Here is a 13531-nt window from a genome sequence, read left to right on the forward strand (position 1 = left end):
CACACGGTGGTGCAGCCGTCAACACCATCCCTCCCCAGCACTTTTTCATCTTCCCAGACTACAACTCTGTCACCACAAAACAACAACTCCCCATTGCCTCCACCCCAGGCCCTGGCAGCCACCATTCTCCTCCCCGTCTCCATGAATCGACTATTCCAGGTCCCTCCTATAAGTGGACTCACACAGCAAATTTGTCATTTTGTGACGGGCTTATTTCCCTTAGCGTAATATCCTCAAGGCTCATCCGTGTGATGGCATGTGTCAGAATTGCCTTGCATTTTAAGGCTAAGTAATATTCCATTGTATATCCATACCACATTTTGCTTTTCCATTCATCCGTCAGTGGATACTTGAGTTGTTTCCATAGTTTGGCTATTGTGAATGATGTTGCTAGGAACATGGGTGTGCAAGTATCTGTTTGAGTCCCTGCTTTGAGTTCTTTTAAGTGTATATCCAGACGTGGAATTACTTGATCATACATTACTTCTACATTTAATTTTTTAAGGGACTTTTTAAAAAGATTGTATTTATTTACTTGAGAAAGAGAGAGAATGCAAGTGGGTGAGCATGAGCAGGGGGAGGGGCAGAGAGAGAGAGGGAGAAGCAGGCTCCCCACTGAGCAGGGAGCCCAATGCAGGACTCGATCCCAGGATCCTGGGACCATGACCCGAGCCAAAGGCAGACGCCCAACCAACTGAGCCACCCAGGCGCCCCGAGGAATTTTTTTTTTTTTTAAAGATTTTATTTATCAGGGAGAGAGACAGAGGCAGGCAGAGGGAGAAGCAGGCTCCTTGCTGAGCAAGGAGCCTGATGTCGGACTCGATCCCAGGACCCTGGGATCATGACCCGAGCCGAAGGCAGAGGCTTAACTGACTGAGCCACCCAGGCGTCCCTGAATTTTTTTTTAACAGGTGTTGTCCTTGAGGTGTGAGAAGTGGATGTGATCTGGGCTGACGGGGACTTTTTCATCCCACTTGGCAGGGATGGGGGTGGCTCCCTTTTTTCCTTGCATCAAAGACTAGATTTTAGATTCGCAGAGTGCTGGGATTGTAGCTGCTAAGCCGACTGGCATGGAGAGGAGGAGGTTTTGGATTTCACTGTGCACGTCCCTTTTCCACGATAAGCCAGCCGCTGTCTGCCAGCTCTGGATGGGCCTCGTTCCCCCCGCCCTCCTCCCTGCTGGTTAGCTGCTCTGTAGATGAGCCCTCATTCCCTGAGCCTCTTGTAGCTGTGGGATCGCAGGCCCACCCCCTCTGAAACCAGTATTTGCTTTCAGCTTTGGGTAGAACTTTGCAGGAAGCACCAGGCTTAACTCGGCCACCAGAAGGCCCAGTCCTTCGAGGCAATGAGACCCAAAGAGGTTTTCCCACTGGATATTCCTGATAGAAGAGGGGAGAGCAAGGCCCCTCTCCCACTTTGCTCTGGTTCTGGGGAAATGGCAGCTCCCAAAGCCCCCCCAGGAATATAACTGATGCTTGAGGAGGTATGGGGACCCCAGGAGGGAAAAACTGCAGTGTGAGAGAAAGGTCCCGTGTGCCGCTTAGGAAAGGAGGCTTTCCTCCTTGCCTGTCACATTTGCATTGGAGCAGGCTGGGGGTTCTCGATTAGCTGGGACAATGGGCTGAAGCCCCCCGTGGAATGTAGCCCAGCAGTGACCAGCCATCCGGAACCCAGACTTAAAAGCGTCAATTCCTCGGACATCGGTTTGGGGAGATGTGTCAGAGTGGGAAACGGCTGGGTTCTGAGTTGTCTTGATCCTCATAGTTACCCCGTTGGGTCCGGCTGTGGAATCTGGTTTCTCAGTCTCACCTGGTGGAGGTAAAGTGTCCACATCACAGTCAGTGGCCCCACACAACCCTGGCCGGCAAACCTGCACCAGGCAGTTGGTTTTGCATGGGGTTTTAATCAGGATGTTACTAAGCTAGCACTTCGTTTTGCCAATGTGGACTCTTGCAGTATTTGGAGTGAGCCCTGGGCTCCCGAGTCTGACCCTAAAGTTCTTACTTGGGCATCACTTGGTATTAATTTGACCTGGGACACGAGCTCAGTGTAGTCATAGGCATGAATAGTTTAAAGTTTCTTAGGGAAGCTGTGTGGGCAGTGAAAATTCTGAGCTAAGGTAAAAGCCAGGTCCAGAGGAGAAGTGGGAAGCAGAGGAAGGAAGCTGTTGAAGGAGGTGAGGTCAGGAGGTAGGCAGGGCTTGGCTGGCTGACCCTCACAATGACATAATGGAGCCAGCCTCCATCCATTTAGTTTAGTCCACACACCTGTTTATAAAGTCAGGAAAACGGAGACACGGACACCTTAAGTGACCTGCACTAATTCTCACAGGTCTGTAGCAACCTGGACAGGACCAGAGCCTCACTTCTGGGAAATTCACACCACAGCTTGTAGAACTGGCCCACCTGCCCCCCGCCGCCCCGCCCTGCCGAGGACGTGTCCTGGGTTGCCGAAATAAGAGTAACGACCCCCGTGGCTCAGGGGGATCATTCAGACTACCTGTGAGGAAGGCATCTGGCAGCCAAAGTCTTCTGTCCAGGGCCCGGACTGCCCTTGGAAGCAGCTCCCGTGAAGGGCAAGTTTTCAGTAGGGGCTGCTATGATATAAGGTTCATATCATGGATGTTGAGTGAACAGGAAGTCCTCTGTGTTCACTTTGGTTTAAAAAAAAAAAAATCTGGGGCGCCTGGGTGGCTCAGTCGTTAAGCGTCTGCCTTCGGCTCAGGTCATGGTCCCAGGGTCCTGGGATCGAGCCCCGCATCCGGCTCCCTGCTCAGCGGGAAGTCTGTTTCTCCCTCTCCCACTACCCCTGCTTGTGTTGCCTCTCTCGCTGTGTCTCTCTCTGTCAAGTAAATAAATAAAAAATCTTAAAAAAAAAAAAATCTGTGATTCCCCCAAAAGGAAGTGGACGCTGAAGTCAGACCTGTTTTGGGGATGGAGTCTGGGGCTAGAGTTCTGTATGAACAGGGTTTGTGCTTTTTAATACATTTAAACCCTCCCCATCTGTCCTCAGGGATGCTGGGCAAGAGCTAGTTGAATGCCTTTACAGATGCCTAGGAGAAGAGACAGAACTTGGCCTTGGCTTCTGACTGTCCTGGTAGGACAGTGCAAACCCCAGCAGGGCTGAGCATTGATAGCCCACATGGTGATGGTACCAGGAGCCCCCAAGGTAGCCCATGGATTAGGGAGATCAGGGGACCTCAGTACAGCTTGTTAGGGGACAGGGTAGGAGCCCCCCCCCAGCTCTGAGGGTCCCCCAGCCTGTCTGCTAGCCTCTGCTGGGGCCCTCCTGTGGACACACACAGCAGCAGAACGCGGCCGAGCCTGTACGGGGACAGCAGGGACGCAGTGGGGGTCAGCAGGACAGCACAGTGCCAGGCGTCAGCTCCTGCTAGTGCAGCAGGCTCAGCCCTGCTTCCTGCCGGAACCCCTGGGAAGCCTTTGCGGCCACCAGGGCCCAGACCTCCCTGAGTGTCTCATTCCGTGGGTCTCTCTCGTTTTTGAAGCTCCCCAGGTGGCACTAACATGTAGCCAGGGCTAAGGACACCTGTGAGAGGGCATGTGACCTGCTGGCCTCCGGACGTGGAGGATGTGGGAGAGGCAGAGGTGTGAGGAAGCTGGGGTGTGGGTGGATGAGCCGCACCGGGCATGGCAGCCCTCAGAGCCGGCTGTGGTGAGCACCTGCTCACTGCAGCCACGGCACCTCTCGGCTGCCGCGTGGAAAGAACTGGAAACAGTCCCCCTCTAGAATTGCTGGGTCGCCTCTGGAAGCCTGTGCCTGCCTGGCCCAGGTGGTACGGGGGCCACCAGCACCTGGAGCTTGAGCCCCAGACTGGGTATGCTTGTCGGAAAGCGGTACATAAACACTGCAGAGGCCACCTGTGGTGGTGACGTTTGGACAAGGCTGGTTGCTGGTGAGTCGTGGTGAAGGTGACGTAACCCCATCAAGATGACCTCTCGGAAATCCCATGGGCTGTGAAGGCGCCCTTTGGAAGCAGTTAAGAAGTGACCCTCACACGAGGCTTGGAGCAGACTGGGCCCTTGTGGGTTAATGTCTTGGTGAGGATCCACTGAATTAGAACAGTTCTGAAAACAGAGCTACAGAAAGGCAGATGAGGGACGTCTGCGTGGCTCAGTCAGTTAAGCGTCCGCCTTCGGCTCAGGTCATGATCCCAGGGTCTTGGGATTGAATCCCAGATCAGGTTCCTCCCACTGCCGCTCATGCTCTCTCTCTCTCTCTATCTCAAATAAATATATTTTAAAAAAATAAAAAAGAAAGTAAAGAAAGGCAGGCGAAGGGGTATGGGCTTTGTGATTTAACCAGGGAGGAAGGGCAATTGTCTTCAGGTGCCTTTAGGATGGAGGGGTTCTTCTCTATAATAGATTGCCCCGAACAGCAGGGAGCTGGCTATAGGGTAGGCCACTCTGTCCTCACAGGGATACTCAGACTGGAGTAAAGGTGGTCTAGGATCTTTTTTTTTTAAAGATTGTATTTATTTTTTTGACAGAGAGAGACACAGCGAGAGGGAACACAAGCAGGGGGAGTGGGAGAGGGAGAAGCAGGCTTCCCGCCAAGCAGGGAGCCCGATGCGGGGCTTGATCCCAGGACTCTGGGATCATGACCTGAGCCAAAGGCAGACGCTTAACGACTGAGCCACCCAGGCGCCCCTGTGGTCTGGGATTTTGCCAGACCAGATGGGAAGTGGGCTGAGAGTCAGCCAAGGGACCAGGGTGGAGTGAGAGGAAGGGGCTACAGTGCCCTTTCCCTGGGTTGGGCCTGGCAGGCCTGGGGCACTGCTCACGGTGGCCGGGGCTTACACTTGAACTGGCATCATCTGTGCTCTTCGCCCCATCAGATCCCCATGGACAGGTGCACAAGGACCATCCCTGATAGCAAGATGCTAGCTAGCATTTGGGGTCCATCTTTCTGTAGCGGCTCAGGCCCACCCCCAGGGCAAGCACAGATGTGCCCCAGACAGTGTCCTTGCAAGCCTAGTCTCATCGTCTGGGGAGTGTGCCACTCTTTTGGCCCTCCCTTGCCTTTGGTCTTTGCTCAGCTGGTTGTGAAGGTGAGAACCAGGTGAGGTCAGCCTACCTGAGGTCCTTGTTCAACACCTTTGGGTGACAGACATCATCAGCCGAGTGCCTGCTGGGACAGGTGGGGTGTGGACCTCCCAGGCGGCTGGCCCTCCAGCCCCCTCTCCCTGTCTCTAACACAGCTGCTTGTCCACACACACAGATGCGTCGTTTGGAACGCCACCTGGGTACAGCTGTGCTGCGGACCGGGCTGAGGAGCAGCGCCGGCACCAGGACGGGCTGCCCTACATCGATGACTCGCCCTCTTCCTCACCCCACCTTGGCAGCAAGGGCCGGGGCAGCCGGGACGCGCTGGCCTCGGGAACCCTGGAGTCCACCAAAGTGGTGAGTCCCAGGGTGGTAGGGCCAGGTGTGAAAGGGGGCTTGGGCTTGGCTCCGGCCTGCTGTCCCTTTCCTGAAGGCTCCCTGAAGCACATCCACTCTCTCAGGGGTAAGTAGCAAGTAGGTGATACCAGGAGCAACCAGTGGTTGAAGTCACCAAAACGCCTTCGTCATTCCCCCATGTGGTGTGCACCTGCTGGTCTGGAGACAGCCTTCTAGGTGCTTGGAGCAGGGAAATGATGGAACTGGCCGCTGAGCGTGGAGGAGGCAGGTAGCACATGCTGAGGCTGAGAATGCCACCACCAGCCTACCAGCTGGACATGGTGGCGGCCCCCGCAGTGGTGCTGAGGGGCGGAGGAGGGGGCAGTGTCTGGGCTTCTGTCTCTGCACTGCACGCAATGCACTTGCTCCTTCATGGCAGAAGGGGTGCTCCTGATGACTCCATCCCTTTGACCAGGGTCTTCCCCTTGGAGTCTCATTGTCATTAACAATCCTGCTGTCACCTCCACTTTGGAGCATAACAGATACCTTCCCTCTTTTGCTTGTTTCTGGTGATGTTCCCTCCAGGTTTAAAACAAGAGAGGTATCTGCTTTTCTCCATTGTTGGTAGGAAGTGCGGGAAGCATATCTTTTCGCTGCGGTTTCTTCTCTGCTGGGCTGGTGCCTTCGCTGCGGGATTGCTTCTTATTTATGCTTTTGTGATTTCTGAAGACCCTGGTGCTGGGCAGGCTTCTTGTTCTGAAATGTGAGGTTGGGAGGGAAGCCTGTGTGTAACACATACACATACCTGCCTCATGCAACTTTTTTTTTTTTAAGATTTTATTTATTTATTTGAGAGCTAGAAACAGAGAGCACAAGTGGTGGGAGGGGCAGAGGGAGAGCGAGAAGCAGACTCCCTGCTGAGAGGGGAGCCCAATCCCGGGACCCTGAGATCATGACCTGAGCCCAAGGCAGACGCTTAACCGACTGAGCCACCTAGGCGTCCCCCTTGTGCAGCTTTTTTTCCGACATCTGGTTTTGCTGTTTTGCAGATTAGGAAACAGGTTCAGAGAGGTGAAGTTACTTGCTCAAAGCCACACAGCTACCAGATTTGAAGCCTTCCTGAGTCCTCAGATGGCACTCTTTTAACTACCTTGCCTTTCTCGGTGCACTCCCTTGCTTCCTGCTTCACAAGCATGATCTGGTACAGATGGGGATCTTTCTGATCCTGAATAAGTAGGCTGAGGCCTGAACTTGGGGCAGGTCTGCTCCAGGAGGCTGATCCGTCCTCCCTGTGCAGGAGCCCCCCAGCTTGGGTCCTTATGCAGAGGCCAGCCCCTGGCCCTCTGCTGGCTGGGCTCCAGGATGATGGCCAGCCCTGTTGCCAGTGAAGGCATGGCCCCTGCCCAGAGAGAAAAACAGCGTCCTTTGTCCAGCAAACTGGCTGCCAGCTCCCAGCTGGGAGCAGCCCACCCCTTCACAGCCGGGCTTTTATACTCTGGTCACCCTGGTTCCCCCAGGTTGGGGCTGGAGGTAAAATGCATTCCCTGCCATCCATAGTCCTGCCACTCGGTTCCAGCTCCCGCCCTCGTGGGCCTGGTGGTGGTTCTGTTCCCCTGGGTCCCTCTGTCAGCCTTTACCCCCTTGTCAGGCCCAGTTTGTTTTTATCCGCTCTTTCGGCCTCAGGTCTGTGTGGCTTGTTCCCTTCACTACCACCTGCCCCCTCCGCAGCAGAGGCAGGAGGCCTGCCTTCCGGCTGGCTGCCTCCTTTTTCCAGTTGCCCTTCTCCTCTGGCTTCCTCTCCACCAAGATCTCCCTACCACCATGGCCCTGACTGGATTCACGTGCCCTTTCCAGAACTGGCATGTGCGCAAAGCAGGGTTATAAATAGCCCTGGCCCCAGCCCCGCCCTTTGTTCCCTCATCTTCTGCGTCTCTTTCCCACCCTCTCCTTTAAGATGCAGTTGGCTGCTTCTGAGCCGACCCTGTCAGCCCCCAGCCCAGCACATTCCCCGGGCCAGACGATCCCCGGAGCTGGCCGCGCCCTTCGGAACAGGGAGGGCTGGAGTTGGCGCCGTCCTGCCTGCACTCTTTTTCCTCCCAGCTTTCCAGATTGTGTGGGTGGGAATGAGCCGCACCGCCACCCACGTGAGCACCGGCATCTCGTGCTGGGTGGGGCTCTGCCGTGTCCCGGCGCTCACAGTAGCGGGATTGTTCCTCAGGACACAGCAGGGCTGGGTGGGTGGCTGCACCTCCCCGGGGAGCCTGCTGTGTCCTTCACCTTCACATCTTCCCTCGCTTGGGGCACAAATGGCCCCTGGACACGGCGATGGGAAGCACATTCAGGGTCAGCTGAGAGCTTCTCCAGCACGCGGCCACCATTCCTGGTGTGACCTCAGTGGGCTGAGAGGAGAGGAGGCGTCAGGGTCCCCTACCCTGCATGTCTGTGCGCCACGTGCCGTAGACTTGCTGACCGTGGTAGCACCCCAGGCCCTGGCACAGGCCAAGCTCACGGTTCTGGATCCTGGCACCAGCTTGTCACACAGACAGGGTTTCCAGAAGGAGCGCTCAGAGCTTTGCAAAGACACAGCCAAAAGTAGGGCCCAGCCAGGGGTTCTAGATGTATTCGTTGGTTGGTTGGTTCATTGTGTCTTCACGGAGCACCTGTGTTCCAGGCACTACGCTGGCACAGGAAGTTTCGAGCTCAGGCACAGCATGACCTGGAGCTTTCTGCCTGTGGAGCCGCTGCCCACTGTGCCCTGGGGGAGAGGGGGTTCTATGTGGGGTGGGACCTGAGTGTTCTTTCCCTGGAGTGATGCTTAGCCATCATCGTGGTGGCCGCTCCCTACACACGCATGAGTACACATACACACCTGGGCGTGCACACATGTACACACATACGCATGCACCTAGCTCATGCACACTAAGAGATTCCCAGAGCAAAGTGGTGGTTCAGGAAGACTTTTTGGATGGTCCCAGTGGGCAGTGAGGATGTGGTACAAGCCCCAGGGACCCAGAAAGCAGAAGCAGATGGGACATGGGGATCGGGCCTTCCTTCCCCAGTTTACACTCAGGCAGCTGATGCTCAGAGCAGGAGGGCAGTTGCCTAAGACCGTGGCACTCACCGGGCAGGCCTGGCTCCGTGGCCCTGTCCCCCAACTCCTGGCCCTGGGTGCTTCCCGCCAGACCAGCAATCTATACCATAAAGTGCCTCCGTTCTGCCAGTCCAGGGAAGTGAAAAGGGCAGCAGGGTCAGGGGCACACAGAGGGGCCATGCTGGGGGGTCCTGATTCTAGGCTTTGTAGAGACACCATGAGGCCTGAGCTGGCTTTAGGTCCTTTCTGGAACCCGGTGGTTCTCATGTAGGGGTGACTTGGCTCCAGAGGACATGTAGCAACATCTGCAGACATTTGTGGCTGTCCCAGCCAGGGGTAGGAGGGGGTGTTGCTCCTGGCATCTGTTGGGTGGAGACCAGAAATGCTGCTCAAGGCCTCCAGCATCCAAAAGAGAATCCTCCAGCCCTAGATGTCAGCAGTGCCGAGGGCCAGGAGCCTGCCGCAGATCAGTGATCTCCCCTGAGAGTGGTTCAGCGAAGTGGACCACAGGGATAGCCCTCTGGTTCTACACCCCAGGGCTGCCACAGTGTGGTTGCTCATGTTCACCCACAGGTGGGAAACCAGTGGCAGAATGGGCAGGGGTGTTACACCACTTTCCTCCGTGGACTACAGTGGGGCCCATTGGCACATGGGCGGGCCATGGGCACAGCCCATCTCTGATACCGATTCCCTCGCTGGTGGCCAGGGAGTCACACCGCAGATTTCATTGCCCTTGTCATCAGCATTCGTGTTAGTTTACGGGGCAGCTGTAACCACAGACCAGGGGGCGGCCTTGCCCTGACTGCTCAGCTTCACACTGTCCGTTTCCCATTGTCAGACCAAGGGTGGCCCTCGGCTTTGCTAGATGACCCCCCAGAATTTACAGTGGCTATGAGCAAGTAGTTTACTTGGCGAGGCTCCTGTGCCCCCCTTTATTTCCACACGGAGCCTTCCCCAGAGGCTTGACCTCAGGTTGCTAATAAGCAGGCCTTCCTCTCAGAGGGGCCACCTCAAGTGTCATCCCCCGGGTCCGACCTTTGTCTGTTTCTCCTGCAGAGTGAGCTGGACTTGGAAAAGGGCTTGGAGATGAGGAAGTGGGTCCTGTCTGGAATCCTGGCGAGCGAGGAGACTTACCTGAGCCACCTGGAGGCACTACTGCTGGTGAGGAGGGGGTAGGGGCTGAGCCGGGCAGGGGCACTCTGCTCCCGGGTGGGGGGGTCCCAGGTCCCAGGGCAGCAGTCCGAAGGCAGCCCACCCTCCCTGGAGAGTCATTCCACCTCTGTAGAAGCTGGACCTCCCCATGGGGTGGTGGACACGAGCATAAGATGGGTGCCAAACCAAGCTGGCTTAAAATTTTTATTTTTATTGGAATTTTAAAAGAAAAGCACGTATGTCACGTGACCGTGATTTTCTGTGGTCGGGCCATGCACCTGAAAAATGGCGAGCCCTCTCATCCGTGCCACTCTCACCTGTCGCCTGTGCCCTCTTCCAGCCCATGAAGCCTTTGAAGGCTGCGGCCACCACCTCTCAGCCAGTGCTGACAAGCCAGCAGATCGAGACCATTTTCTTCAAGGTGCCCGAGCTCTACGAGATACACAAGGACTTCTATGACGGGCTCTTCCCCCGCGTACAGCAGTGGAGTCACCAGCAGCGAGTGGGGGATCTCTTCCAGAAGCTGGTGAGTGACTCGGAACAGGTGCATGGCAGCCTCCCAGGAGTTTGCGGCTCTGCAGGGGTCAGGCCTCTCCCTTGACCTGCCGGCGTGTGTCACCAAGGGCTCTGGGACACGGAGCCCTTATTTTAAGTAGGCTCCACACCCAGCGTGGGGCTTGAACTCATGACCCCAAGATCAAGAGTCGCATGCTGTACCGACTGAGCCAGCCAGGTGCCCCTGGAGAATTTTTTTTTTTTTTTTAAGTGGCGTGGGGAGGAGAGACATGGTCAGTAAAAGGTAGTGGGAAAAGTGCCCCTGGAGCCCGAAGGACAGCCCTGGCAGGGGGACGAGCCATTGTGTGGCCCTTGGCTCCTTCCAGCAGCTGTTTTCAGAACCTGGAGGCATATTTAATGCTGACTTTGACAGTGACGCCCTCATGCCTTATAGGAATCAAGACTGGTTCTTACGGGCAGGTGGTTTGTGACTGCAGAGTGCGGACCCAGGCACAGCCTCGCAATGAGAGGCGGTCTGGCTCCCAAGTGGTGGGGCGCAAGGGGGCCCCAGGTGCCCATCTCACCTGAGCTGAGGCACCGTATAAGGCAGGTCTTGTCCTCACCACCGTGGGGGTGAGAAGATTGAGGCGCTGTGGGTCACTTGCTGGGACTGTAATCTTGGCTTATCTCTAAAAAGAGTGCTTTTCCTGCTGCCTTCAGGGGCCATAAAACTGAAGGGCACAGGTGATGCTGGCTGGATGACAGGATAAGAATTTCTGAAAGGCCTTATTGAGCCCGTACTGACCAGGAATCTTTTTGGCAGAGGTGGCTGTGGGTCCCGGTTCAGGTGCCAGAGGCGGAATCGCCCTCTCTGGACAGAAGGGGCCCACTGTGAAGGCAGGTGAGGGGCCTCTGTGGCCCTTTGCTGACCACAGGACCCAAGAGGAGCCAAGGATATGGCTTTTAAAAAGTCAGTGGTACCAATAAAACCTAGCAATCAGATGAAAGAGGTTGGCAGGCCCCTGGGCACTGGCCAGGCCACATCTGGGACAGGGATTGGCTCTTTAAAGCGCTTCTTTAACCAAGATGTGGGTCAGTTAAAACTTGTCCAACAGGAGGAAACATTTAAGGCACCCGCAGGAGGAAGGAGAAAACTCAGAAGAGAGCTGTCCGATCGACGTCTGTCTTCCAACATGTGTGGAAAGGAGCCCCTGCCTCCTTTGCAGGTCTAAAGTGTGGAGCCGGTCAGTCTCTCCAAGTGGAGGTTGTGGGAGAGGGGCGTCTGGGTAGGAGAGCCCAGGAGCTGTCCTGGGAGTGTCACTGAAGGCAGGTGCCAGGCAAGCCCCTGTGACAGAGGTTCTACCTCTGAGGATCCCTAACCTGTGTCCAGGGGGTCCGGGCCCCCTGGACACATGCTTTTGCCCTGGAGCCTGCCCTCTCCCAAGGGAAACCAGCCTCCAGGGGTAGAGGTGACCCAGGGTCGCAGGCCCCTTCCGAATACGCAGAGCACAGCCCCCTGGGCTGCCCAGACTTCCAGCTGGCCCAGACCCAGTCCTTGCCTTGGCTCACACCTGGGTTTGAGCGTTCCACTCCAAGGTGTGGCCTTCCTCTTGGCGATCCCCTCTCTCCACTGCCCTGGGCTGCAGACACCTTGGACTCCAGGCTGGAGCGAAGATCCAAGAAACACATGAAACTTTTCACTTTTTTTATTCAGATTCCCAAGTGAGAAGTAGGAGGCTATGTTGGTACAGACCCCTCATCTTTGAAGTGCCCCTTCCCCTGTTTCTTCCTGTGTGAAGTGTCAGCAGGTTTAAACCTAGTAGATTTGGCTCAACTTGCAGCCCTCCTGAGAATTGGAGAATCGTGTTGTTGAGAAGAAACTGCACCCAGCGCTCTTCCCCAAATAACATTCTGACATCACTCAGAAACTTCGCTTTCAAATTTTCATAGTCTGATGAACACCAGAATTTGGGAAGTTTCCTCTGGTTTCCCCGGTGTCCTTGAGCTACCTTTGTGGGTCAGACGCTGCAGCAGGACTAGGGAGAGAGGTGGGGCCGCCTCGGGAAGTCGCGCCCCGGAACCATGTGGAGAGTGTTCATGTGCGCCGCCCAGCTGGGTGCTGGGGCTCCCCCGTCCCTTTCTGATAGCACAGCGAGGTCGACCCAGAGTCACCCCAGCCGTCGCACCTCCCTTTCCCCCAGGGTTTGTGAGCTGCGTCTGGTAGCTTGCCTCCCCTTCTTGCGGGAATGTACCGGTTACGTGCCGCTTCTGGGGGTCTGTTCCTGGCTGAAATTTTGTCAGGCTGCTCTTTTGTTTTTCTAAATATTTCAGACTTCCAGAGAGGTGCACAAATAGTTCAAGAACTGCCATGTGACAGAGCCACCACTTGTAACATTTTGCCAAATTTGTTTTATCTTTTCCTCTCTCATTTTTATATATGCGTGTGCATGCATGCACACATATGTGCACTGAGTAGTTTGAAAATAACTTGCAGATAGATCTGCCCTTTTACCGCAAATACTTCATTGTGTATTTGCTAAAAACAAAGGCAAGCTCTTCCATAATCTCATCGTACAATGATCACATTCAGGAACTTTCACAGTGGTGAGGCACCGTTACCTTATACGCAGTCCATACGCAAACTTCTCCCAAGTTAGCCATCGGGACATTGAATATAACCAAAGAATATTCTTTTATTTTTTTTTTAAGATTTATTTATTTATTTAAGAGAGAGAGCATGAGTGGGAGGGGCAGAGGGAGAGAGAATCTCAAGCAGACTCCACACTTGAGCGCAGAGCCCGACACGGGGCTCAATCTCACGACCCTGAGATCGTGACCTGAGCCGAAGTCAAGAGTCAGACGCTTAACAGACTGAGCCACCCAGGCATCCCCATCACGTTCTTTATAGCCACCTTCATTGTCTGATTCAGGATCCAATCCGAGGTCACAAGATGGACTCAGTTTTCACATCTCTTTAATCTTTTTCAGTCTGTACCAGTTCCTTGGCCTTTGCTTGTCTTCCACGGCCTTGACATTGTTTTGAGGGGTACTGGCCAGTTTGGGCTTGTCTGATGTTTCCTCAGGAGTAGATTCAGGTTCTGCGTTTCTGGTGAAAACAGAACAAACCATAGCAGTGATGCTGTGTCCTCAGTGCCTCATATCAGGAGGCGCGTGATCTCCACTGATCCATTATTGGTCCGGCTCTGTTTCGGATTGGCTAAAAATGTGAGATTAGATTGCTTGGCACCTCGCAAAAGCCACGTGGAAGATGCGAGCTCCTTGGGGAAAGGGAGAAGAAGTAATGGAAGGGGTTCTCCTCTCTTGGACCTCGTATCAGTTTGCTGGGGCTGCTAGTCTGCACAGCTTGAACAACAGAAATCTATTTCCTCACAGT

The 13531-nt window shown here is 55.0% G+C and overlaps 1 protein-coding gene across 1 annotated transcript in view; it reads left to right on the plus strand.

Moving 5' to 3' along the window:
- The window catches only part of BCR (BCR activator of RhoGEF and GTPase), a 118769-nt gene that overhangs the window by 57439 nt on the left and 47799 nt on the right, over positions 1-13531 (plus strand). Inside the window, exons 2-4 of the mRNA XM_032397547.1 lie at positions 5239-5420; positions 9547-9651; positions 9983-10168. Of these exons, the coding sequence (XP_032253438.1) occupies positions 5239-5420; positions 9547-9651; positions 9983-10168 (473 nt within the window). The remainder of the gene's footprint in view (positions 1-5238; positions 5421-9546; positions 9652-9982; positions 10169-13531) is intronic.

This window comes from Phoca vitulina, unplaced genomic scaffold (genome assembly GCF_004348235.1).
Source record: "Phoca vitulina isolate PV1807 unplaced genomic scaffold, GSC_HSeal_1.0 scaffold100, whole genome shotgun sequence".
Taxonomy (NCBI): Eukaryota; Metazoa; Chordata; class Mammalia; order Carnivora; family Phocidae; genus Phoca; species Phoca vitulina.